This window comes from Notamacropus eugenii, chromosome 1, assembly GCF_028372415.1.
Source record: "Notamacropus eugenii isolate mMacEug1 chromosome 1, mMacEug1.pri_v2, whole genome shotgun sequence".
Taxonomy (NCBI): Eukaryota; Metazoa; Chordata; class Mammalia; order Diprotodontia; family Macropodidae; genus Notamacropus; species Notamacropus eugenii.
The window spans coordinates 606,796,990-606,824,087 of NC_092872.1; the positions used below are offsets into that span (position 1 = coordinate 606,796,990).

Consider the following 27,098-nt stretch of genomic DNA (forward strand, 5'->3'; position numbering starts at 1 on the left):
TGGAAAGATCTCCATGAACCAATGCAGAGCTGAAGTAAGCAGAACCAAGAAAACAAGAAACATGACTATGACCACTTAAATGAAAACAACTACACAACCAAAAAAATCAAATTAAATATAACAAAATCATAGAGATCATGAGGGACTTGATTAAAGAGATATGTAATGACACTTTCTGAGGAAATGAGAGGTCCACAGGTGTTACACATTGCACAAGTTTTCAATCTGTTTTAATGTACTGATCAGTTGTGCTGACCTTTTTATTCCTCTCTTAAAAAAATACTATTTATTATATAGAGTGGCTCTCTGGGAGGCGAAGATAGAAGGGTATTTGAGATAAGTATGGTAATAGAAGAAACTGAAAATATTATTTAAAATGGAGTTTGGGATATTTGAAAACATCTAATCTTGGATGAAAGCCTTAAGGGAGCCAGTCTTGCATCTATACAACACATCCCTTAGTTCCCCCATAAGAATAGAATCTTGGGCTAGTACAGAACAAAGGTATTTAGGAATATTCCATATATATATATACACACATATACATATACATAAATGTAGGTATATACCACACATACATATATATGTATGTATACACACACAAACACAGAAAAAAGACCCATGTTGTATTTCTTACAGTCCTACTTTTAAGTAGAAAAGGAGTGTTAAAGGATATAGGAGAGATCAGAAAATGTGTTCATTTTCAGCATTCTTCTATCCAAGGAAAGAAAGCTAGAAAGAAAGATCTTCCATTCAGAGACCCTGGTTCTATAGCACATTAGTAAACAATGTCCTTCCTTTGGCTCTCATCCAGCATCCCCCTTCTGTCCTGGTCGTCAGTATAGCTGAGTCACAACCTGTGACATACACACACACACATATATATATCACATATGTACATGTGTGCATACATATATACACATGCACATACACATAAATATGTATATATTTTTAAAAACAGGTCACAACCTCTGAGTCTCAGTCCCCTCATCTGTAAAATGGCAATACTACTTCTGCTTGAACTACCTCCCCAAGACTTTAATGGGGAAAATACTTGGTAAACTTCCAAGTACCATAGAAATGGATATCATAGTTATCTCCCCCTTACTTACTGCCTTGATGATGTCGCCTTCCACAAGGAAACTGTTCTCTGGGGATTCTTCAGGGATAAGACCTATAAAGGAAGAGATTTGGGATAAAGAGGACCTATCAGAGAAGTCCTGCTTCTCCCCTGAATAAGGACAGAATCAAGAAGAGTTTCTGGCCTTTGTTCCAGGTGCCAGAACAATTTAAGGTAAACACCTACCCTCTCCCCATACACTAAGAGCCAGTGGGGATGGTGGAACTCTTCCTACTATTTCCACAACCAAATTGAGGAAGAAAGGAAGACGTTTGATGCAGGCTTGTAGGGTTCATCTACAGAAATCTTAGAGGAAATCCAACTTGGCCTCCTTTTCTTAACCTGATCTTCAATGCTCCTCGAAGTCCAGCTGGAGACCCAACACAGGTGACTGGTACAGGTTCTGTGTCATCCGCCTGGGCTCAGGCACCTGCCCTAGTACCCACTCTTTTCTCTTTTCCTGAACTAGGTTCCATCCATGCCCTGTGTATCACTGGACAGATTCTCTCCAGAGCCTCAGGGCAAGGGCTCTCCTTGACTACTCATTTTCTCTGGACCCATTACAGTACTGACCTTGAGCCCAGGGCCACAATTCAATCCATAATCACTTTCCTCCTAACTCATATCCTTTCTGTCACACAAAGAAGTGCCAAGGGACAGGACAGCCCTGGGACAGACTATCTCCTATGACCCTCCTACAACAGATGTGATGAGCAGCTACCAGACCCAGAGAGCCATTCCAGGAGCACTGCCTGCCTGAGATGTTGGGGGATTCCTCCCCTGCTCCCCCTACCCCACCCCAGTTGTTTCCTCCCCCAGTCTTTCTTGGATCTTCTCTCACCCCACCCACCTCCAAAGAGATCAAAGCACCTGGCTGCTTTGTTTCATGTTTGATAGAGCCTTGGAGAGGTAAGAAAGTGATTCCCTGGTCTGGTACAAATGACTGGAAACTAGACAGGACAGTGGATCATAGTAGACAACTAGATGGAGTTAGGGAGACGCGGTTTGTATCTTTCTGATACTTACTAACTGTGTGACCATAGGCAAATTACCTAGCCTCTCCAAGCCTGGTTTCCTCATCCATAAAATGGATGTAATAACGTTTATATTACCCTCCTCCCAGACTTGTTTGAGGATCAAATGAGACAATTTTGGTAAAGTGCTATGTAAACATAATCTGGCCTCAGACACTTACTAGTTGTATGATCCTGAGAAAGTCACTTAAGCCTGTTTGCCTCATCTGTGAAATGAGCTGGATAAGGAAATGGCAAACCACTCCAGTATCTCTGGGAAGAAAACCCCTAGTGGAGTTACGTAGAGTAAGACATGAGTGAACAACCACCTCTAAGAAGTAGCATTATTAAGGACCCATTGTTCCTAGACAGGGTACAAGCAATGGAAGGTGCCTAGCTCCACCCTTCTTTTCCAACTTCTCCTTCCCATTTGGAGATGAAAGCTGAAGATTCATATAATCTTAATGATGATGAGGATATTGATAATTATTATTGATTATCACATTAATATTATTTATAATTATTAATTTATATTACTTAATTACATTCATTATTATTAAATAAATATTTAAATAAATTGATTAAATTAAAAATTAAATATTTAAATAAAAATTACATTACATTTACTAATACATAATTAATAATAACAGTAATATCTGGTCTTTCTATAAGGTTTTAAGGTTTAAAAAGCACTTTTATGTGCAATGTCTCATTTGATCATCACAAAAACTCTGATATCACTACTATTATTATCCTCATTTACATATGGGGAAACTGAGGCTCAGAAAAATTAAGTGATTAACTCAGGGTCACATACCTAAAAAGTGTCTGAGAAACGCTCTAAACTGAAGTCTTTGTCCCTTCTTACTATTCCCCCTCAACAGGGTCAGAGAATATTAATTGATACATCTATCAACAAGCACCTATAACATGCCAGGCATCATGTCAGGAAGTGAGAATACAAACACGAAAGTAAAAGGGTCTTTGCCCTCAAAGGGCTTACAGTTTAGCCAGGGGAAATAACATGAGCTTGTGTGGGTATGTATAAAAGAACTATACTTTGGGGAAAGGCAGAGGTAGAAAAGGCTTCTCTGAGAAGTGTTACTTAAACTGTACTTTGAGGACAATTGGGGATTCTCTGAGTCTGGGATGTGGAGGGAATGCATTGTGGGCATGGAGCCAGCGCAGAACTCCAGAGACGAGAGTCACATCAGAGGACCAAGAAGAAGAATGTTTGGACTGGATCAGAATGTGTATGAAGAGGGGAAAGGTGTCAGAAGACTGGAAAGATTGACTGGGGCCAGATTCAGGACTTTCTATGCCAAACAAAGGAATTCATATTTGTTTCTAAACTTCATAAGGAGAGACAGACGAGACACAATCATATCTTTACTGTAGGAAAACCACCTTGGAAGCCCTGTGAAGGATGGATTGGAGAGGGGAAACGGTACTAGAGGCAAGCATACCAGTTTGGAGCCTATTGCAATAATTTAGTCCAGAGGTGATGAGGACTTGATCACGTAATCATGTTTCTCCCCTGCCCCCCTTGATGAGGGCCGAAGAGGCAAATGGTGGCACATTGAACGGAGTACTGGTCCTGAGTCAGGAAGACCCAAGTTCAAATTTGGCCTCAGATACTTAACAGGTATATGACCTTGGGTTTATCACTTAACATCCATTTTGCCTCAGTTTCCTCAGCTGTAAAATGGGGATGGCAACGATAATATCTACCTCCCAGGGGTTGAGGATCAAATGAGAAAATAACTGTAAAAAGCACATAGCACAGTGCTTGGCACATAATAGGGACTAAATAAATGCTTATTCCCCTCAAACTAAGGTGGTGGCTCTGAGGGAAGAAAAAGGGATAGATAGAAAAGAGGTTATGGAGATGACAAGATTCCCCATTTCTGTCCTAGAAGCTATAAAGTGAATGAGAGTGAGGAATCAACGATAACACTCAAGTCCCAAACATGGGGGGTCTGGAAGGATACTGGTGGCCTTGGCAGAAATGGGGCAATTTGGGAAGGTGGTAAGTTTGAGGAATGATAAGGAGTTCAGTTTTAGAAATGCTGAATTTTAGATGCCTACAGGATGTTCAATCTAAAAAAAAATTAAATTACTCTGTTCTCCATAATGAGACTGTAATCATATCTAAGGCTGTTACTGTTGTTCAGTCGTTTCAGTCATGTCTGACTTAGTGGCCCCATTTGGAATTTTCTTGGCAAAGACACTGAAGTGATTTGCCATTTCCTTCTCCAGCTCATTTTACAGATGAGGAAACTGAGGCAAATAGAGCTAAGTGACTTGTTTAAGGTCACTCAGCTAATAATTGCCTGAGGCCAGATTTAATCTCAGAAAAATGAGTCTTCTGGGCTTCAGGCCCAGAGCTCTATCCCCTGCACCACCAAGCTGCCCATGTGAGGTCAGAGCGTTCAGATAATAAAGTTTTAGAAGAGTTTTATCTATGTCATGTCACTACAAGTTCTTAATGAGATAAAAATCTATAAAACTCTTGATAGCCATAGAAGTGCTATATAAATGTCAACAATTAGTGTGATTTAAGGAAGGATAGGCTTTCTCTTCTTACCCAGGCCTAGGCCCAGGGGAACTTGGGCATGCCAGAGCTAGGGAGGACAGAGAGCTACCTGCTCAGTGGAGCCTGTTAGAGACTAAGGAGGCTCTCGGAGAGGGGACTCTGGGCCTTAACGCTAAGTTCTTTTCCTCTTGGAGGGAACAGGGGGAGTCAACTCTTCGTTGTACATGTGCCAATGTCCTTCGGTCACCATGATAGTCTCCTAATTCAGGACTCAGTGGTTTGCCTCGGATCTAAAAAGCCAACCCAGAAATGTAGGAGGCAGATGACTTCCATCATCTGAAAACAAAACAAAAGGATTCCTAAGGGAGTTGGGGGGAAGTGCGCAGGAGGGATGGAGAAATGAGACCACATTTTGCCTTAGAGTTCAGGCTTCTAACCACAGGTCTAAACTGGGCTCAGAGAGGCACCTGAGCATAACTGTCCGGAGTGCCCCCTGGTGGCCATCAATCCCTGCCTTCAATACAATTCAATTCAAAAGTGGAGACCTGAGGGCCCCCAGGCTAAGCTTGTTAGTATAAAGAGAAACTCTTCTAATCACATGCTGTCTATGTTATTCATTATCTTACCTCATATCTGCGTCTTATTTCCCCAACTAAATAGGATTCTCTTCCTTGAGATTCAGGGCCCCATCTTATAAATCTAAACACAGTGTGGTGCCTTGAATTCAAGGGGCTCAAGTCCAAACTCTAATAGGAGCTGTGTGATCCTGGGAAAGCTATTCCACCTCTCTGGGCCTCAGTTTCCTCATTTGTAAAATGGGGAGAATGATACTCTCACACTACCCACTATTGAAGATCAATCAGGTGAGATAATTTTTGTATATTTCTTTAACAAAGCTATATGTAATATATAATGACAGTTTATATGTATGGGTATATGTTTAGGCTACCTCCCTTCTCTCTCCGTTTCCCCCATTCCCACATAGACCATGGTAGGTATTCTATTAGTTGCTAATTAGTCCATGGGAGACATTTCCAAAGATCCTGAACACTTTCTCCAGGTCAAGCATAGGAAAGCAAAGTGTCCTCACCTTGGTTAATAGCAGGGATATCCCCATCCCAGGTGGGCTGGGTCCCTTCAGGAGTAACATGGTTCATGAAACTGGTGGCATTTTCTTCTGGGGGTCTTGTAGGATCCAAACCTAGGTGAGAGAGATGTGACAAAGATAATTAATATTTCAGTAGCAATTTAAGGTTTATAAAGTGCTTTCCTCACCATCACCCTATGAAGTAAATTAATCTAAGTATTATCCCTAATTTACAGATGAGTACACTGAGACACCAGGCAGTTACATGACTTGCCCTAGTTCACACAACTAGTAAATGTAGGAGCTGAATGTCAGGCCTTCAGGCAGCCACAACAGTATTGTTTTTCTAGTTCCACATGAGCATATTCATTCTGCTTCATCCGGGTACCTCCCTCAGTGTGGCAGACCAAGAGGGACATCAAATTCTAGCATGTCTGACCTTCTCTTCCTTTTTCCACAATCACACTTTGCAAAGTCACTTTTCCTAGGAGAAACTCTTTTTCAGATGCTGTCTCCCACCTCAACTACAGAGCTCTCAGGAAGGCTACTCAGCCTTTCAGGCCAAACCGCCCCACGTGACTAAAGCTGACCATCACCCTCAGCTGCAACTCCAATTCAACAGAGGCTTCCTCTAAACCCAGACAACGAAGAAAGGACACGAGCCCAGTCAGAAGCACTCACAGGAGCCAGGATACCCCAGCACTAGGGCAATACCTTAGTCCTTTTCACGTTGGGACGTGGTCCTGTGGGCAGGACCCTCTCCTCTCACAGGAAGCAGGGGGAAGTACGGTAATCCTACCAAACCCAGCACCTTTACCCACACAGCCCAGTGTGTGCTGCCAAATGAGCGCTAAACCAAGACATCAACTCGATGTGCTGTAATGCTGTAATGGAAAGGGCCTGTGCACTCAGAGGATATAGATTTGACTTCTGACTGCTTCTTACTACCATGCGATGTTGGTCAGCTCACTTAGCTCCTAGGACAAGTTCCTTTCACTCTCTGAGCCTGTTTTCTCATCTGCAAAATGAGAGGGTTGGGAGGGTCAAAATGAGCCCCAAGGTGCCTTTTTGCTCTAAATCCTAAGGCACAATAGATAATCACAGGATGGTTTATTTAGAGTTGGGAGGGATGGAGAAGGACTTCTGAGGGATGGAAGGGTATTTACCTTGCTTTGTACCTTCAGCATCTAGCATAGTGCCTTACAGTTAGCAAGCACTTAGTAAATGTTTGTTGACTGCTACCTTGTTGCTCAGAGAGGTTACTTGTCCAAGGTGACACTGGCACTAAGAAGCAAAATTCGAACCCAAGTCTTCTGACTCAAAAGTCAGTTCTTTCCATTTGACCATATTGCCTCTAATAAAGAATAACTCCATGCTGTTTATAGACAAGAACTGGAAAAGCTCAAAGATGTTGCTTAACAAAACTAAGCCAATACTCAAAGAGCGCACATATATGTGTGTGTGTGTGTGTGTGTTTTGATATATATGCTATATATAACATTTATATAGTTACTCAATAGACAATAAGTGGATAGAGAGAGCCCTGGTTCGAGAGTCAAGAAGAATTAAATTCAAATCTGACCTCAGATATTACTAGCTTTGCGACCCTGGGCAAGTCACTTAACCCTATGTGCCATAGTTTCTTCCTCGACAGAGCAAGCCAGAGAAGGCAATGTGAAACCATTCCAGAATTTTTGCCAAGAAAACCCCAAATGGGGTCACAAAGAGCAAGATGTGACTGAAAAGCAACTAAACATCAGGAACAAAGACTACTGAACAGGTCATCTAATCAAACCCTTTACCATGTGACAGACGTGTAAACTGATATCCAGGGAGACTGTGACTCGCCCAAAGTCACACAGGATATCAGTGTCAGAGGGGGGATTTGAACTCGGGCTCTCTGATTCTAAATCCAAAATGCTTTCCACTGTGCCATGCTAAGTTCAGATTCAGGCTCTTCCACTGATTACCTGTGTGACCTTAGACAAGTATCATGACCTCTCTGAGGCTCAGTTTCCTCTCTGTAAAATGGGGATAAGGTGGGGGTGGGAGCAGAAGTCTCTAAGGTCCCTATCTTTCTATCTCTATCTTATGACCCCATGAATTTCCCCCCTCTGTCTTTCTCTCCCTCCTTCCTCTTGCAGCTTAAGGAGCTAAGCCCAGATTTCCTGGAACAGCCCCCAGCTGGGGAAGAGCTTACTACAGATACCATTAACATCAATTATGATTCTTCCCAGTCCCCCTTTCCAACACCCACAGTCCCAGTTCCAGGAACCAGAAACTAAGAAGCGAAGCCTGGAAGAAATCGGTCAGGTTCCCGGTTGCCCAGCCCTTTTACCTCCTACAAGCAGGAGCAGACAAAGCAGCAAGAGCCAGGGGTCCGAGGCCCACCTCATGGCCAGGTTCCTGGGGCCACTAGCACTGTCAGGGGCTACTGACTCAGCTCCCTCCTCCAGCAGCCCACTGGCCCAGGACCAGAAAGATCCACTCAGTTTAAAAACAAACAAACCACCTACTCCCTCTAAAATCCCAGAATGCTTAGGGCTCCTCACCTGAATCCCCTCTCCAGTTTACCTGGTTAACCCTTTGGAAGCCTCTCTGGCCACTAAGATTGGCCCTAGTTTTGATTTTGGGTTCTAGGACCCATTCTCTCTGTGACTAAAGGGGCATGTTGAGGGTACAGTTCACAGAACCCTCTAGTCAGAAAACCTGGGTTTGAATCTAGACTCTGCTTTGTTCTTTTTAATCACTCTTATAAGCTTCCCCTCAAAGGCAAACAGAATGCCAGGCCTGGAGTCAGCAAGACCTAAATTCAAATCCAGCCTCAGACACTTTCTAGCTGTGTGACCCTGGGCCAGTCACTTAACCCTCTTTGCCTCAGTTTCCTCATCTGTAAAATAGGCTGGAAAAAATAGCAAACCACTCCAGTATCTTTGCCAAGAAAACCCTAAATGGGATCGAAAAGAGTCCAACATGACTGAGATGACTAAACAATAACAAAGCTTCCCCTCTCTGGGGCCCAATTTCCTCATCTATTCAAACAAGGCCATTGGTTGGATTAGAGCAAGTGGGGGAGGGGGGAATCACATCCTTAATTTCATTAACCTCCAGCTGAAATTTAGCATTTTATTCAATATAAAGATAGGCAATAAAGCCCAGCTATATTAATAGCACATGTGACTTTATCACTAAAAGGGAGCACAGATATTTTCATATCACATTACAGTTGTTACAGATTTAGAAATATCATTTATGTTCACTTCTGCTTTGAAATTTCTCTAGTTATTATGTCTATTGCTGGGTATATTACTTTATCACAAACATATTTTGATAACCATATTTAAATGTAATTGGTTCTCTTTTTAATTGTATTTTTTTTTCAATTTTATGCATTTAAAAACATTGTTAAAGGATATAGGCTTCACCATACTTACTATCCAAGGGGTACATGACACAAAAAGGGTTAAGAACCCCTGGACTGAAGAAACCTTAACAAACCTTCCCCCTATAAATCCTAAAATCCAGGCCCAGTGGGTCATTTCCCTCCACTCCACTGTGCCCTTTCTACAGCAGGCTCTGCATAGGGATCCCAGACTCTATTTCCTGCATTTTGCTAGGCAACCCAGAAGACGTCATCACATACCTTACCCGTGCCTCAGTTTCTTTCCGTGGGCATGAGAGCGAGAGAAGGGCCATAAAGGTACAACAAAGTTCTCTAAAAATATTCTCTCCCTTCTTCGGCACTCCAAAGGCTGGGAAGAGATCCAATCAGGCCACCAGGGGGCAGAGAAACATCACAAGAAAGTAGCCGAGATCACAAGACTATTGAGTATGTCTGGATGGAAAGATGCCCAAAAGCTATGGGAAAGGAGCCTCTTCCACTCTATTGCATGGCAGCTCTGGAGCCAGAAGGAGTGTCTTGGGTCCTTTAGTCCAACCCCTTCCCTAAAGGAACTGACAAAGATGGCAGAAACAGAGTGAATCCAAATCTTCTGACTCCAAATCCAACATTTTTTTCCACCATGACATGCTATCTCCAAACCTCCCACCCTCCTTGCCTCTAGAGGCAGATAGGTGGCAAAGTAGTAAAAGCACTGAATCTGGAGTCCGGAAAACTTGAGTGCAAATCACTTAACCACTGTCTGCCTCAATTTCCTCCATTGTAAAATGACACTCACTGCCTTGTTGTAAGATCAAATGAGATAATATTTTGTAAATTGCCTAGCACAGTGCCTGGTACTTAGTAGGTACTCAATAAATACTTATTTCTTCTTTCCCTCCCGATAAGAAGGGAAGTCTTCCCAGCCTACCTCCCAAACCAGCGGCCAAATAAACAAGGCTTTTGATGGAGATTACTGCAACAATAATAAAATCAGTAGCCCGTCTTGTCCTTCTCCCTCTAACTCTACTTAACCTCCTCACCAGCTCTTACTCAATCTATCCAACATCCCACCTGTAAAAGAGGGGCAGTACCCTGTAGTGGAAAGAGTGTTGGTCAGATCACCCAAGTTCCTCTCTAACCAGAAAGTTCACCTCCTTTCTGAGTCTGTTTCTTATCTTTAAAGTGGGGAGAGTGAACAAGGTCCTTTTTCATTTCTAACATTCTATGACTGAGATTCAACACTTCTCAGTCCCCTCATCTATAAAATGAGAATAATGATATCTGCAGTAAATACTTTACAGGGTAGAGGTGATGAAAATGTTTCCATAATGGGCTACAGAAGGGTCAACTATTATTATAATGAAAACATAACTTTCCTCATTACCCCCCCATGCACCCAAACTCCTCTGCTTGGCTTCTGAGATTTCTCCATAGTCTGTCCCTATCTTATCTTCCCAGATTGTTGGGCCACATTTTCCCTTCTATAGAGCCCTTAATTACATTCTGCCTTTTGGCTTCCACTGTTTTTGTTTGGTTTGTTTTGTGTGTTATGCTTATGTCCCCAAGACATTCTTCTTTCTGCAGACTACTTCTGTATCACCCACAGGATGGTTATCCAAATTTTCTAGAACCTTAAAGTTTAAAAAACACTTTCCTCATAACGCCACCATGAGCCTGTTTTTCAAATAAGGATACTCTGGCTCAAAGAAATCGATTGAATTTGCCTAAGATAATATGAATAGCTAAGCTGAGACTCAAATCCAGGGCACTCTTGACTCTATTATATCATATTGGTTTTTCTTTCATGAGAACCATGACCTTCAATAAATACAGTGGACCATTAAGGCTGAAAGAGCCCTAAGGGATCATCTCATCCATCTACTTCATTTTACAGATGAGAAAACAGAGTATCAGGAAGTAAAGTAACTAGACTCACATAGCTCTTTTGATTAAGGGATGGATTCAGACCAAGATTAAAAGAAAGGCCTAACCTCAGAAAGAAAGCATAGTAGCCACTAACCCCTAAGGCCTGGTAAGTGGCTGGGCTGAGGGGGGACAGTATGAATAAGTGAGTCATTTCTGAATTTCAAGGGAACCCTACAGAGACAGGCTGGCTGCCAAAGCTTCTACCCTAACCAAGAATCTTTGGAGGGAGCTATAATCATAAAATCATAGGGAATATACATTTAGAGCTAGATGAAACCTTGGAGGTCATCTCATCAAGCCTTCATTTTTAGAGTGAGGAAACTAGGGCCTGGGGAGATATCACAGAGTATCATAGCATCTCAGAGCTGCTGATGCCTTGGAGGCCACTTAGTCCAACCCATATCTGAACAAGAGTACTCTCAACAATTCAGCAAAGAAGGGATCATCCAATCTTTACCTGAAGACCGTTAGAGAGGGAAGAACAATTGCCTGCTGAGGCAGGCCATTCCACTAGAGAAAGTGGTAGTAGTTCCAAAGTGTTTTTCCTTAAATAAAGGCTAAATCGGCCTCCCTATAGCTTCTATATTTTGTTTTTTGCTCTCCTTGGCCAGGAGGACAAGTGTGATACCTCATTCATGAGATAGCTCTTCAAATACTTTAAAATAGCTTTCGTGTCCTAACTTAAAGCCTATGTTTTCCATTTCCCTCATATAATCCTCACATGGCATGATCTTGAGGCCTTCTACCAATGTTGTTCTCTCTCCTATGGATGCTCTCTAGCTTATCAATATCCTTCTTGTTGTTAGGGTTTTTTATTTGGTTTTGTTGTGGGTTTTTTTTTGAGGCAATTGAGGTTAAGTGACTTGCCCAGGGTCACACAGCTAGTAAATGTTTGAGGAGGGATTTGAACTCAGGTTCTTCTGTCTCCAGGGCGATGCCACCTAACTACCTCCATCAATGACCTTCTTAAATATAGTGAACTGAACCCAACATTCCAGAGAGCACTGGGTAAATCATCCACATCCAGGAAGCTATTCCTTTCAATGCAGCAAAAAATTGCTTGGGTTTTTTTTGGGTGCAATAGCATAGTATAGAGTTATTGAGTTAATTCAGTAAAATCTCCAATCAGAAAAAGACAAAAAAGACAATCTGAATCTGTTTCCCCTATTTTGTATTTAGGAAGTGATGTTTTGAAACCAAGTGTGAAACTCAGCATTTATACCTATTACATTTCATCTTTTTCGATTCAAACTAGTACTTTCACTTGTCAAGAGTTATCATCCAAATCGGTTGTGCCTCTTAGCTCTGTGTCACATGCAGATTGGAAAAGCAGGCCATCCATGCTTTCATTCAAGTCACTGATAAAAATATTGAACAGTTCTGAGCTAAGCACAAATCTTTAGGGCACTCAACTATAGAGCCCTCCTTCTAAGTTGACCTCGAACTATTAATGACTACTTTTTCAGCTTGGTTATTTGACCAGTTATGAATCTGCCCAATTGTACCATGATCTATGCACATCTCTCCATCTTGTGCACAAAAGTGGCATGAGAGAATTTGTCAAGGACTGTATAATTCTCCTGACTTTTTGTTGTTGTTGTGCAGTTGTTTCAATCATGTCTGACTCTTTGTGACCCCATTTGAGGTTTTCTTGGCCAAGATACTGGAGTGGTTTTCTATTTCCCTCTCCAGCTCATTTTAAAGTTGAGGAAACTGAGATGAACAAGGTTAAGTGATTTGCCCAGGGTCACCCAGCTAGTAAGTGTCTGAGGCCAGATGTGAACTGAAGTCTTCCTGACTCCAGCACCTGGACTCTATCCCTTGAATCACCTACCTGTCTCTGACTTACCAATCTAGTAACCCTATCAAAGAAATAAATGCAAATATGAGCTATTATTATAGGCATCCAGCCTTCAAAGATGGCAGCTAGAACTTCTGTTCTTAGTAGCCCTTCAGTGACCATCATAACTCCCAGTTTTCTTCAGTACTTTGGGATATTAATCATCTGGGCCAGATGACTTGGACTTGTGAAAGATAGATTCTTTCTTATTTTCCCCTACTTATCTTAAATTTCTATTGGTTGATTTTATTCTATCCTTTTCAGTCCAGAATAATTCTGTCTTCTCCCCATCATAAGTTTTCCTCATCTTTCCATTTGCCCTTAGCTATAGTTAGCAGAAGACCAGTGAGGCATTGATAACAGAAAACCTTCATGGGGAGATAGGAGGAAAGTGTGCTTCCTCCCTAAAGCAGTTAAACCAAGTTCTAGGAACCATAAGTGGTAGAGGACCACCATAGGGAGAAAGGATGCTACCCCTACTTCATTACACATGAGCATCCAGGGTCTGACTCCCTCCCACCCCCCAGTAATACTGGAGCAAGTTCATCCAACCAGGGCAGATTTCCCAAGGATCATCTGGCCTGAAACTTAGGTCATGAAGGACATCTTGGATTATGGTCAAAGACTTAAGAACTCTGCTCAATTCAATAACTAAACATAATTCCAAAGAACTGATCATGAAAAAGTGCTACCTATCTCCTGACAGAAAGGTGATGGACTCAGCGTAGAAGACCTATACTTTATTAGACATGGCCAGTACAGGAAGAGAAAGGGGAATGAACATTTAAGCATCTACTATCAGGCACTGTACAAATGTTATCAGGAATTTGTTTTGCTTGACTTTGAATATTTGTTACAAGGGTTTTGGTTTGGTTTTCTCAATGTGAGGGGAAAAGGCAGGAGGGAGAGAAAATAGATTTTGTTCATTTTTTTAAAATCTAATTTTAAAAATTATTTGAAGAAATTGTATCCCATAGGACAACTGGCATTAGCATTTCTGGCAGCATGTGTAGTCCTCAGAGTATCCTGAGGTCTCAGTCTCATCTTCTTTTCCTTCTCCCCTTCCCTGGTACTAGAATTCCCATTTAGGGTTCTGCTCTCTAAGAATGCCTCCAATCTTTGCCATGATCTGCCTCTCTTTGCCAGTATTGCTTTGGGGGGTCTTTAAATGGTATATTTCTAGGAAGAGGCTCACCAAACCTCCCATGCCAGTGGGTGGTAGGTAGAATTCCACCCTTCCTCCCATGCTCTGAGGACTGGACTCCCATTGGCCAATCTACCATTACAACAAAAAAGGGGGCAGTATAATCAGAGGTTCCAAAGATATTTTTCTATTTTAAAAACACTGTCCTTGATGTTTTTAAACATGAGACAAAAGAAATGTCTCATTTTAATTTAAAATTTATTGTGTGTCCTAAACAAAACATGTTTTTTCCTAATATTATTTTATACTTCAATCTCACTTCTCTATCTACAAAAACATGACCCTGAGGCCTCATGGCTGGGAGATAACTGGATTTTTTCTTGAAGATTGTGCCAGGGCACTATTAGCTCTTGCAGGAAGACTTCAGATATGGTACCAGCAAAAGACTGTGTCTGCTGCCTGAGGACCAGAGAGACTTAATGCCAGAGACTTGACCACAAGGCAATAAATTCTTTAATAATCTTTGAAATAAAGAAAATTGCAAAATGGCTCAAATTCCTATGAGTCCCTCTACAATAACTATGACAGGGTGATGGAGAGTTCAGCAGGTGTTAAAAATCATAAAGGGCAAGACCAGTCATGACCATGGTGGTGCTCCAAGTGTGAGATCCTTGTCCAATGTCAACTTGAGCAACTGAACTATGTCATGATTTACATTCTTGCTGTAAATGAAACCAGAAAACACAAAGAAATCAGGCTTAAGTATTAGGCGGTCTTTCAGGGATCTTAAATCCCAGAATCCTTTGTATATTTTAATATCTTGGATCCTTTCGATTAGGTTGTCTGAGATATGCTGTGGTGGAAAGAAGACTGATTTGGAGTAACTCAGTTCTAAGCCTGGCTACCCGTGTGAGGGATTTGGACTAACTGATCTCTACGATACCTTCCAGTTCTAAACTGCTGATCTTATGATTCTGTGATCTTTTCTTTTTTGAAAAAAATATTTCATTAAATATTTCCCAATTATATGTAAATTTTTAGATGGAAATATTATAATACATATAAATTGGATAAAAAATTCATTTTAAAATAAATGTGAGCTCTAAATTCTCTCTCCTGCCTGTCCCTCTCCCACCCATATGATCTTTTCTCAATCCCCTCCTTGTTCTGGATTCCTTGAAGTCTGATGCATTCCTTACATCCCTGACATTGTAGGTGTTTTGTTTGTCCTTCGTTCTCATAGAGGACCATGACATCAAGATGATGACATGACTTGCAGTTGACTTTGATTTGAGTGAGGGAGGGCTGTGCCTGGTCACCAACCTCACTTTTTCCTCCTGAGCCATCTGGTCCAATGGCCTGATAAGTGGAATCTTGAAAACCATGTACTGTCTCATGAGCTGAACAAGGACATTCACTCCTTCAGATAAATTGGGCAGATGTCTGCAGCACCCCTTAGTCATCACTCACTTCCCACTCAACCATGACCTTTCACACTTGGCACAGATGCCACCCCCCCACCAATCCAGGAAGCCTCAAATCCACTTCCTTACTCTTTAGCCCTAAATATCTCCACCCCCACACTCCCTCCCAGACTGCTTGCCTCAGGGGATTCACCAGACTCAGCCCAAGACGCCTCAACTGATACCCTCAGGCTCTCTGGACACCCCCTCTTGTCTGACCTTTACTCCTCCTCCTGATGCTCTAGATATGGTATAATCCTTCCTTCCTGTCTTCTTCGGGTGACCTGGCTTCCAGCCTTTGCTCTTTCACTCACGAATTGTGTGACCTTAAACAAGAAAATGAAAGAGAGGGTTGTCTAAAGAGATTGATATGGATAAATCAGACATTACCTACCAACTAAGATTTTTTTTTTAAAGGTTCACACACAGAAGAAGGAAACAAGGTCAGGGAACAGAGGACAAATAGAATATTGTAGCCAAATCCTATAAGAATAACATCAAGAAGGTTAATGCTCAGAATAGGCTGGGGAATTTTAGTTTGGAATGCTAAAGACAAGACAAATGAGATTAGAGTATAAAATAATATTAGGAAAAACCATATTTTGTTTAGGACATAATAAATTTTAAATTAAAATGAGACATTTCTTTTGTCCCATCAAGGACAATGTTTTTAAAATAGAAAAATATCTTTGGAACCTCTGATTACACTGCCCCCCTTTTTTGTAGTAATGGTGGATTGGCCAATGGGAGCCCAGTCCTCAGAGCATGGGAGGAAGGGTGGAATTCTACCTACCACCCACTGGCATGGGAGGTTTGGTGAGCCTCCTGCTAGAAATATGTGATATAAGTAATATAGGGGTGCCCCATTCCCATTCAGAGCACATGTAATTATATTCTATGACTATTTCCTACCTGCTTACCTTCTGATAAGAAGTCTTTTCATTGTGTTCTGCTCCATAACAGAAAGTGAATACAGATGTCTTCCACAGAGAAACTTCAGCTTTCTCTTCCCTGGTTGCAAACAAGTAAAGAAATAGTGCAAGCTTCTGGTTGAAGAGAGAGGGACCTTGGGTTAATTGGCTATTAAGCCAGAACTGTGAGCACATGCAAAAGGTTCATCTTTCTCTGACTAACACAGTTCACACATTTATTAGGTTATTCACCATTAATCAATCACTCGACAAGTATTTATTAAGTACCTACTATGTGCCGGGAACTGGGCTGGGCACTGAGGATACAAGTATAAAGAATGAAATTATCTCTACCCAAAAGGAGTTTACATCTTAATAAAGGAGAAAACAAGGACATATTAAAATAAATGTAGAATAAAAATAAATAAATACCAATATATGCCAAGTAGTTAAATAAAATGTACATTGGGAGGGAGAGTTTCAGCAGTTGGGGTTTGGAGATGCAGCAGGGTTTCAGGAAAGGGTTCATGGAGAAGCATGTTTAAGCTATGTCTTAAAGGAAGAGGAAGGATATACAAAGTAAAAGAGATCATAGGTTTAGAGCTAGAAATCATCAATTTCAGCTCCCTCACTTTGTACCTAAGGAAAACGTGATTCCTAAAAGATTACATGGCTTGACTAAAGTCACACAGGTAAGGTAGTAAGGAGCAGAGTGGTATTAAAACCGACTGGAGGGCAGCTAGGTGGCAGAGTGGATAGAGTTCCAGGCCTAAAGTCAGAAAGACTCATCTTCCTGAGTTCAAATCCTGCCTCTGATTAGCTGTGTGGACCTGGGCAAGTCACTTAACCCTGTTGGCTTCAGTTTCCTCATCTGTAAAATGAGTTGGAGAAAGAAATGGCAAACCAGTATCTTTGCCAAGAAAACCCCAAATCAGGTCACAAAGAGTTGGAAACACCTGAAAACAACGGGATAACAACAAATTAAAACCCAGTTCTTCAGACTCTAGAAGCCAGTGGTTCTTTCTCTTTGTCATGCCATACCACCTCTTCCCCAAGGCAACGAGTTGCCTTAAAAATACTTGTTGATTGTTAAATTAATGTCTGAGTCCTATGGAATGCAGCTGTTTCCTCTGGCCCAGGAAGAAAATGGAAGGAAATGTGTAGGTATGTGATGGTGGATTGAGGTGGGGAAGTTGGAGGAAGACCTCCACCTAAGAACCACTCCTCCAATCATCTACCAGCGGGAGAGGGAAAAAAAGTTGATGACAAGGAACAGGAAGAGGTTGAGAAACAGGAAGAAATAAAAGAAAATTAACAGCATGAATCTTCCCTTGTCCACCCCACGACTCTTGAGTCTCCCATCTTTTCTGAATCCCTATATTCTTTGCCACACAATTTAGTTCTTAATTAATATGATTAGTGTCCTATGTTGTTTTATGGATAATAATACCGGAAGCTGTGATACTAGTAAAATCCTAGTAATATTGTTCAGCTATAGCCGAGCTTCTGGGGGGGAGGGGAGAGGGAACTCCTGAAGAACATTTCATATTTATAGAGCAGAGTGCTTCCCCTACCTCCAGTCCCAAAGTCAATGATCCTGCCTGTGAGGTAAGGATTATTATCCTCATTTTACAGATAAGGAAAATGAGTCTCAGGAAGGTTCAATCATTTGCCCATGGCCACATAATTCTAAGCGTCCTTCTAGCTTTATGATTCCAGTCTAGTTCACTCCATTGTACCCTACTCATCTATACTCTACCAGACCAGTAGGTAGAGACCTGGTCTTATTCACCTAAATATCTCACCCAACACCAAACACAGAACCTTCTTCCTAGGTTATTGTTCAGTTGTTTTAGTTTGTTTCTGATTCTTCATGATTCCATTTGGGATTTTCTTAGCAAAGATACTGGAATGGTTTGCATTTCCTTCTCCAGTTCATTTTACAGATGAGGAAACTGAGACAAATAGGGTTAAATGACTTGCCCAGGGTAACACAGCTAGTGTCTGGGGCCAGAATTGAACTCAGAAAGACAAGTCCTCATGATTCCAGGCCTGGCACTCTACCCACTTCACCATCTAGCTGCTCAGCATGTATATAGTACTATATACCAAGAGGGAGCAGCTAAGAATCATGAAGACCTGAATTCAAATCCAGTCTCAGACATTTACTAGCTATGTTACCCTGGGTAAGTCATTTAACCCTGTTTGCCTTAGTTTCCTCATCTTTAAAAATGAGCTGGAGAAGGAAATGGCAAACCACTCTAGTATCTTTGCCTAGAAAATGCCAAATGGGGTCATGAAGAGTCAGACACAACTGCAAACATGCCAAGAACTGTGCCAAAAGCTTGATAAATATTATTTCACTTGATCCTCACGACAACCCTGGAAAGTGGGTGTTCCTGTCTTGGGGAACAACAATTGCACTGCCCCCGATGGCTCAAGGACCTTCATCCAGCTCTCTCTGTATCCTAGACCCAGGTTTATGATGGAGAGTACAGGCTTCTAGGGCTCTTATAACCTATCCTCTGGAGAAAGGAAGTGAGGAAGGGAGCAGGCAAACATTCAGTGTTTACTAGATGCCAGGCACTGTACTAAGCATTTTACAAATATTTTTTACAGATGGGGAAACTGAGGCAAACAAGTTAAGTGATTTGCCCAAGGTCATATAGCTTAGTAAGTATCTGAGGTTGGATTTGAACTCAGGTCTTCTTGAATCTAGGCCCAGCATTCCATCATCTACATCACCTGACTTCTTCTATGAATGAAAAAAGGGAGAAAACAAAGTACCAGAATGAAAACATATGCCTTCATCCCCATCCCTACCATTTCTCAAAGGAGAGATTAGTGGCAGGGGGAGGTGGGGAAGGGTAGTTAGTTTGATGGAAAAATCAAAGTCCTAGCCTCAGAATTCAGATATCTGGGTTCTAGTCCTAGCTCTCCCATTGACCAACTCTGTGATTTGGCATGTCACTTAATCTGAGTTTTGGGTCCCTTGTTTGTAAAAGAGGGATAAAGATCACTGCCTCACAGGGCTGCTGAGGGAATGAGCTTTGCTCTATACATATCCTTGTTACCTTGTAATCACTGCTTCCCCAGGATGCTCAGCAATCACTCAGTTCTAATTCTCTTCATCCTTCCCATAGAAGTTTCTAAGATAGACTCCTAGCCCAGGGCTGAAAGTAGTCAACATTTGACTGGAGAGGAAGAGTTCAGAGCAATGTGGCCACTACTGCTTAAAAGGGGGGTGGGAAAGTGAGGCTAGGAATTTTTCCAAGAGTGAAGTATGTCTGTGCCCAGGACTACTACCTGGAGCAAGGCTGATCCCCTCTGGCCCAGGGCAGCAGCTAGTCTCATGTTCTGAGTTGTTTCTGTATCCATCTGGGCCCACACCTCCCTCTTCCAACACCCACAGCACCCCCACCAGAGGTGAAGTAACTCCAGATAGAAAAGTGAAAAGTGAATCCTAGTGGAAACCAAGAACTCCACGGCCCCTAATAGCTCAGGGACGCCCATCCTGCCCCCTCTTTTTTCTAGCCCCGGATTTATAATGGAGATTGGAGGCTTCTAGGGCTCTCATAAACCCCCCTTGGAGAAAGAAAGTGGGGTAAGGAACAATTATTTAAGTGCCTACTGTGTGCCAGGCATTAACTCAGTTGATAATTGTTATTGGAGAGAAAAGAGTAGCCAGTGTGTTTCTATATCTCATAAAATGATCCATCCTCTTCATTAAAAAAAAAAATTCCAGCCATTGAGGAAAGGGCCAGGATCTGGGAGTCACATCTCCTGACTTTCCCAGAGATATTTCTTTGCACCTCATACCCAGACCTCCCTCTTTCCCTCCAGGGCTGGCTGAGAAGAAGAGGAAGAGTGAGGTCTGATTTAGAAACAGTTTATGAGCCCCCTTCATGCCCTTACATGGAGACAGGAAGCTTAGGCTTGCTTTGTGTTTGTTTTTTTCTTTAAAAAAACCAAAACAATGTTTTATTAAAACATCCACAATGTTCTGTATAAATATAAAGTGCTAATTTTCCAAGCCCACCCACAGGGTTTGTGGGCTTGGCGGGAAGTGGGGGAGGTGGAAGAGGGGGGAGTGGTAAATGTCAGTTGAACATAAATAGTTTTCCAGTACAACACACACACATACATATGCTGTATTGCTTTCCTGCGTAAGGAAGATGCTGGTGATAGAGCATATTAGTCCACTGAGTCATCCAGCACTCCCAGGATCCTCTGTAATCATCATAAGCTGGGCTCTGATCCTGAATAGGCCCTTCCCCCTAACCCAGCCCCTACCTCCAGGGCAGCCAGTTTTCACAGCACAAGTTTCAGAGTGAGTTGCCCCAGTGGCTTGGGCTTGGGGGAGACCCAAGTTGGAGAACAGTAGTGAGTCTTATAGTGGGGGGACTGATTGAGGAGAGAAGGGAGAGAGACTGGGAATTTTGGCAATTGTGACCCCAAAACCAGGGTCAGGGATCAGGAAGGCAGGAAGAAATGGATTGGGGGGGGGGCAATTAATTTCTGCCTGCTGAGGAGGGGGAAAGGAGAAATGGAGACAACCTAGTGTTCATCTCCATTCCCTCATTAATGGGGAGAGTTTGACCTCACACCCAGAACAGAAGAGCACCAAATCAGGACACCCAGCATGTTGTCTTTCTTCATCTTCTTTCCCCTCCCACTAGTACCATTCACAGCTTGGGGAGGCAACTTTCCAGAGAAAGAGTACCCAGAAGAGGGGAGGGGGAACTGATAGAATCAGTTCTCACAGCTTATCCTGCTCTCTACCACTCAAGCGAGGCTTTTTCCAATGAACTGGAAAGTCTTTACTGGCAGGGACTAGAGCAGAGTCCTTTCACAGAGAGCAACGGTGCTGATTCCACATTTGAGCTGGCAGTCTAGAGGGTTCCAGGGTTAGTGGAGGGTTAGTGGAGGCAGAAATGGTGCCTTCCCTCTTAGTGGCAGAGTACTTGGGTTTCAAACTGCAGAAGCTGTCCCATGAAACCAAAATTGGGGGAGATTACCCCACGACGCTGTTTGACAAAGTCGAAGGCCTCCTCCAATTTCACCCTGCGGCTCTGCATCAGGTATGCTAGGCAGATGGTGGCTGAGCGTGAGATGCCTGCCTGGCAGTGTACCAGGACTCTTCCCCCAGAATTCTTCACTGAGTCTGCAGAGGAGGAGAAAGGGATGGTCAGAGAGGCTGGGAAAGAGGGGAAGTTAAACTTCTGCTCCTAGGCACTTTCCTTGTACCAGGGGTCTATTCCCCACCTCTCAATCGCACCAGGCTTGCTTCTTTCACCATCTTTCTCAAAACCTATGTGTCCCAAGACCACTCTGAGCACAGCCCTGGAGAAGGCCCCTTCTGGATAGCCCCCTCTAGATGGAGGGCTGAGTAGGAGGGCAGTAATCTGCCTACCTCTACACACACACACACACACACACACACACACCTTAGCCTATTTGTTGAATCTCTAAACCCTTGACTTGATTCTCTCACTAGAATTCTCAACAAAGGATCTCCAAAGATGGAAAGCTTCTTACCGATGAAGCCAATGGCCTCCTGGAACCAAACACTGATTTCAACCATCTGGTTGTCTTCTACAGGGATACTTTTGTAGCGGAAAAGGCCTTCAAAGTGGTTTGGACAACTGGCAGAAACATTGAGCACAGCTGTGATTCCCAGAGCCTGAAGCCCCTCCAGGTCTGAAGAATGGTTACAACTGCCCAAGTAGAGAAAGGGCAAGATCTCCACCGGGCCACCCTGGGGAAAAAAGAAAAAGCCGGTGAGATCCTTTGCTCAACCCCATTGTCACACAGACCCTTCTGAGGAGCCTATCTGGATGCACCACTAGGAAACAATTCCTGGCCCTAATCTGTTGCCCTGAAGGTGTCAGAGACTTTAGAACAGACAGAAACACATCCCCAGAGGGGCAAACTCAGCCTGAAGAGGAGTATGCGTCAGGGCTTACATAATAATGTCAGCCCTCACGTAATAATATGAGTGATGCATATGATAAAGTCTGAATGATCTCATCTAGACCTATAATAAGCACATACACATACGCACATACATAGACACACATACACACAGGATCATAGGATTCAAAACTGGAAAGTATCCTAGGGATTGTTTAGCCCAACCTCCCCATTTAACTGATGAAGCCATGGAGGTCCAGAGGTTAGGAGACTCACCAGAGGTAGGCACAGAGGTGGCAAGTAGCAGAAATGAGATTGGAACCTGTGTCCTCTCACTCCAAATTCAGTGTTCCTTCCACTAACTACACTGTGTTGTGTTGTGTTGTGTAGACACATGAATCACATATGTCACACATCCAGTACAATTCAAAAAAAATTTGTGAAATGCGTAAGAACTTGATAAAGACTTGAATAACGAATAATGAAGAATAATGAAGCCTGCTCTCCAGTAGCTTACATTTTAGTGATGGAGATAAACTTGTAGACAGGTAAGAAAATACAAAATAAAGCAAAGTTGTTTGTTTTTTCAAAACATAGCATGCTTCTAATTGGGAAGTTAAGAATGGAGATGAGAAAAGACTTCAGGTAAGAAGTGGCACCTGAGCTATGTTTTAAATCCATTCATATAGGCACATATATAAACACACATCTACATAAGCACCCTCACACACATACACACATAAATACACAATCTCAGCCTCTTTGTCTCAGTTTACAGCCCTCCCGAAAATTCTCCCAACCTCTGAGATGCAAGTGTCTCTAATATATCTGGCACTGTGCAGATACCAGACCAACCCAAAGTCTCCATCGGATGTCACTCACCTGGTCGTACAAAGGGGCCCCAGTGCGTGGCCGGCTGCCCTCTGATTCAGTCACAGGTTGGGGTAAAGCTGGTGCGGGAGGTTCTGAGCACAGATCTGGGAAACTGGCCTGAAAGCCTTCGAAGCCTCCTGTAAAGAAAACAGCGGAGAAGAGCCATGAAGAGGGGATACAGAAACCGTGGGATATGTCGGGGCCAAAGGTAGGAACACATGATGATGCTTGCGATGAGAAGCTGTAGAGCCCCAAGCACGAGACTGTGTGTCATTGAATCACAGAACTTAGAGCTGGAAGAAACCTTAGAAATCATCTAGTCTAATCCTCGCACTTTTCAGATGAGGAAACTGAAGCCTTGCCAAGCGAAATTACTTGCCCAAGTTTACATAAGAAGAAAGTATCTGAGCAGGTATTCTAGAACCGGGTCCCCCGATTCCAAACCCACTGGATTTTCCTCTACGCTCCTCTCCTAGGACAGTGGTTAAGTAGTCCCATAAAAGCAGGGACTTCGGGGAACAGGAAAGCGAGTGCGCTTACCCTGGAGGAAGCAGACGGCAGTGGGTCCAGCTCGAGTCTCTTGTAGCAAGGCAGTGAGCAGCATCCGAGGTAGACTGTCTGCCCGGAGATCTGCCACAGAGCCGCTGGCTTCATCCAGCACCACCACTCGGGACAGCTCCCCCTGGCTCAACCGACCCAGCAAGGTCCGGTCGGGAATCAGCCAGTCCAAGTGAACGCCGGCAGCCCCCCGGGACCTCCTGCGCAACAAGGCGTTCCAGTGCACAGGCCGGGCTTCCAGGACGTGACTCTGACAGAAGGCCAGGAAGGGCCGGCAGTCCAGCAGCAGAGTCCTGTCCGCCTCGCGAGGGTCCCCCAGCAACCCCCTAAGCTCGCGGCTTTCCATGAGCAGCACCTCTCCCATCACCATGTTAGTTCCTGACAAGGGCAGAGGACGAAGATCCTGGCTGGTTGGGGGTCTCACAGAAAACACGCCGGGAGTGGGTAAGGAGAAAAGCCTCTCTGGTCCGCTCAGAATTCTCAGACCCCACTCCTTTTCACTCCTTCCACTAAGACTGCTACCAAGCGTCTGATCTCTGAGCTCCTCTGAGCACTTAAATATCAGTCAGGCCCGCCTCCGAGTTGCCTTACAAGGGCAGTCTCTGGAGATGAGGAACTCCCTTTTAGGACGGCTCTCTCACGTGTGGCTTTAGACGAAGCCGGCCCCGCCCACAGAGGACTAGGGGAAAGGCCAGGGAAGTGCAGCTAGTGATGTTAACTAGGGGAGGAGGGGTGTGAATAAGGAGAAAAACTCATCTTCTGGGAAGGGAATGAGTACCAGTAGTCTAGAAGATCCCCCGGCCCAATCCCCAAGTGAATTCAGGAAATCACAAAAGAAAGAACTGGAAGGGACCTTAAAAAGATCAGTTAGTCTGGCCCCCTTGTTTTTACAGGGCTTGGAGAAGGGGAAAAGGCTTGCCCAAGAACACTTACGGCAAAGAAATGGCAGTCAGGATCCCAGTCCACATCTTTTGACAAGTCCAAGATCTTTACTGAACCACAAATTATATGTTCTAGAGTCCTAAAAAGACCCCTAACAGATGATATGTTTCCAGGCCTTCTCTTAAATAAAAATCGAATCCACAAGCATGTATTAAGTACCTACTAGGTGCAAGCTACTGTTCCGGGTACTGGAAATACAAAAACCAAAAATATAAAAAATAAAAATAGCTCCTGCCCTCAAAGAGCTTACAATATTAAAAGGAATCTTAGAAATTGTTTAATTCAATTATCTTGTCTTTAAAAGGAGCAGACTGAAGACCAGACAAGTGAAATTATTTTAAAAGTCACAACACCAGTTAATTTAACTGTCCCAAGTTCTGAAGGGCTCCTGAAAGTCTGGCTTCCCAAAACTAGATGTGATCTACATAGGCATTTGTCATTCTCAGGAATACCTCGGCTTTCCTACCCTCTCCCCCCAGAGGTTGCCACCTGCTAAAAATCTCATTCCCCAATTTCTGCAAGGCTTTTCCCCTCCAACTTCTTGTGTCTTGTGCCTTCTTCCTTTCCTCCTTCAGTCTACCTTGAGATTTCCTTTTTTTCTGAGAAAATGGAACTGTTTTCTTAAAAAAAAGGAAAGTCTTACATTTATACCTTATATTTTTAGCACTTCATACTTTCAAATGAGTACTTCAGATTTTTTTTGGAAACTCTTATCCTTAATCTCATTTAATCCTTATGTTGAACCTTCAATACTTCTCCATTTCACAACTAAGGAAATTGAGGTTGTATTTTGGTCAAGATCACACAACACGTTAATGGGAGAACTGGAACTAAAACTTGGACCTTTTATTCCAAGGCTCTTGCATGGGGCAGTGAAAAGGACACTGAATATAGAATCCAAAGATCTGAATCCAGATCCCAGGTCTTTCACTTATTGTAAGTCTTTTTGTCTCTTTGGGCCTCAGTTTTCTCATGAGTACAATGAGAAAGTTGGATTTGGGCATTCTTAAGCCTTTTTGTATCATGGAATCCCTTAGCAGTCTGGTAAAACCTATGGACCTCTCTCTCAGGATCATCTTTTTAAGTGCATAGAACAAAATATGTAAGATTCCAGTCAGTCACCCAGAATTCATTAAAGTCCTACTATGTATCAGACACTGTGCTAAGTGATGAAGATAGGAAGAGAGGTGCAAGCATGTAGCTCACAGTCTAATGGGAGACACAGCATGCTGAGAACTATGCACAAACTAGATATATACAGCATAAATTGGGGCTAGTCTCAGAGGGATAACACTAAGATTAAGGATGACTGGAAGAGGTTTCTTGTAGAGGATGAGACTTTAACCAAGGCTTAAAGTAAACCAGGGAAACTGAAGGAAAGCAATTATATTGAAGTAGAGTGTTCAATTTTTTTTTAAAGTTCATGGACCCCAGGTTAAGGACACCATGGACTGGATGATTTCCAAAGTCTCTTCTAGCTCTGACATTCTGTGGTTCTGTAATATAGTAAAATGACTCCTCCAGCATTGAGGAAAACATGGTCAAGGGGGTTTTCTTTGCCTCCTCCCACAGCACTTAGGACAGGGGGACCCCATGACGTTCTTTCAGTTGTAATATAAGCAGTTTATCCTCCCTAGGAACAGACTGGGGGGAATCCCAGCTCTGGATAATTTGCACTTCCCCACAAGCAGGCCCAGAATGGGGAACCCTGTTCGCTCTGCCCAGGCTTTCTGGTCCTTTCATAGAAGACATGAGTATTTCAAAACCTATGCTAAGGCAGAGGTAGACAAAAGGAGAAGCAAACAGAAGCTTTCCCACATCCCCCCCAAAACCGAGGCAATAGACAAATCCCAGAGTTCAAATACCTCACTCTACTGGGCAGCAAGGACACAGTTTGGCCTGGTAAAGGGAAGAAGATGATCCTTCCCTTTCAACTTAGCCCCATTTCCCCTTGGTCCTTTGTTCTAGGCAATGCCCTCCAATCCACAGAACCCCTTGGGCTGAGGATATAGGCTGGTAATGGTACAGGGGGGTTGGAGAGTGATAAGATCTTGCCCCCATGTCAATTGTCTTGCCACAAAGCTAAGAGCCAGCTACAAAGAGGTGATATCACCATTCATTGTCCCCACTTCTTAAAGATAAAGGAAGGGTTTCAGCTACGGGCATGGAACTATAGGCACTGAATGCTTCTGAGGTCATGAGGACAGGGGGAGAGGGAAACCAGTCAAGGTAGAGAGGATCAGTTGGTACCATCTCAAGCAATGGAGCATGAGGAGGTAGGAGAGCTAAGCAATTCTCTTCCCTACTGCTTCTAAGCTAGGTCCAAAGTGTGAAGTCCAATACACAAAGGGCCTCTGGGACTGTAACCCAACCCTAGGGACAAGCTATGG

At 43.1% G+C, this 27,098-nt stretch overlaps 2 protein-coding genes across 2 annotated transcripts in view; both read right to left on the minus strand.

Annotated features, from left to right (window-relative positions):
• Positions 1 to 8,220, minus strand: part of ASTL (astacin like metalloendopeptidase) — a 34,957-nt gene extending 26,737 nt beyond the window's left edge. The window contains exons 1-3 of the mRNA XM_072634771.1: positions 8,095 to 8,220; positions 5,760 to 5,870; positions 1,113 to 1,174 (exon numbers count right to left, since the gene is read on the minus strand). Coding sequence (XP_072490872.1) covers positions 1,113 to 1,174; positions 5,760 to 5,870; positions 8,095 to 8,152 — 231 coding nt within the window. The 5' untranslated portion in view covers positions 8,153 to 8,220. The remainder of the gene's footprint in view (positions 1 to 1,112; positions 1,175 to 5,759; positions 5,871 to 8,094) is intronic.
• Positions 8,221 to 20,364: 12,144 nt separating this feature from the next.
• On the minus strand, positions 20,365 to 24,411 carry DUSP2 (dual specificity phosphatase 2). The gene is made up of 4 exons (XM_072634775.1): positions 23,749 to 24,411; positions 23,218 to 23,345; positions 21,961 to 22,180; positions 20,365 to 21,586 (listed from the first exon to the last, which is right to left on the minus strand). Exons 1-4 carry the CDS (start codon positions 24,134 to 24,136, stop codon positions 21,372 to 21,374), a joined length of 951 nt encoding a protein of 316 aa, XP_072490876.1. The 5' UTR covers positions 24,137 to 24,411; the 3' UTR covers positions 20,365 to 21,371.
• Between the last annotated feature and the right edge of the window lie 2,687 nt (positions 24,412 to 27,098).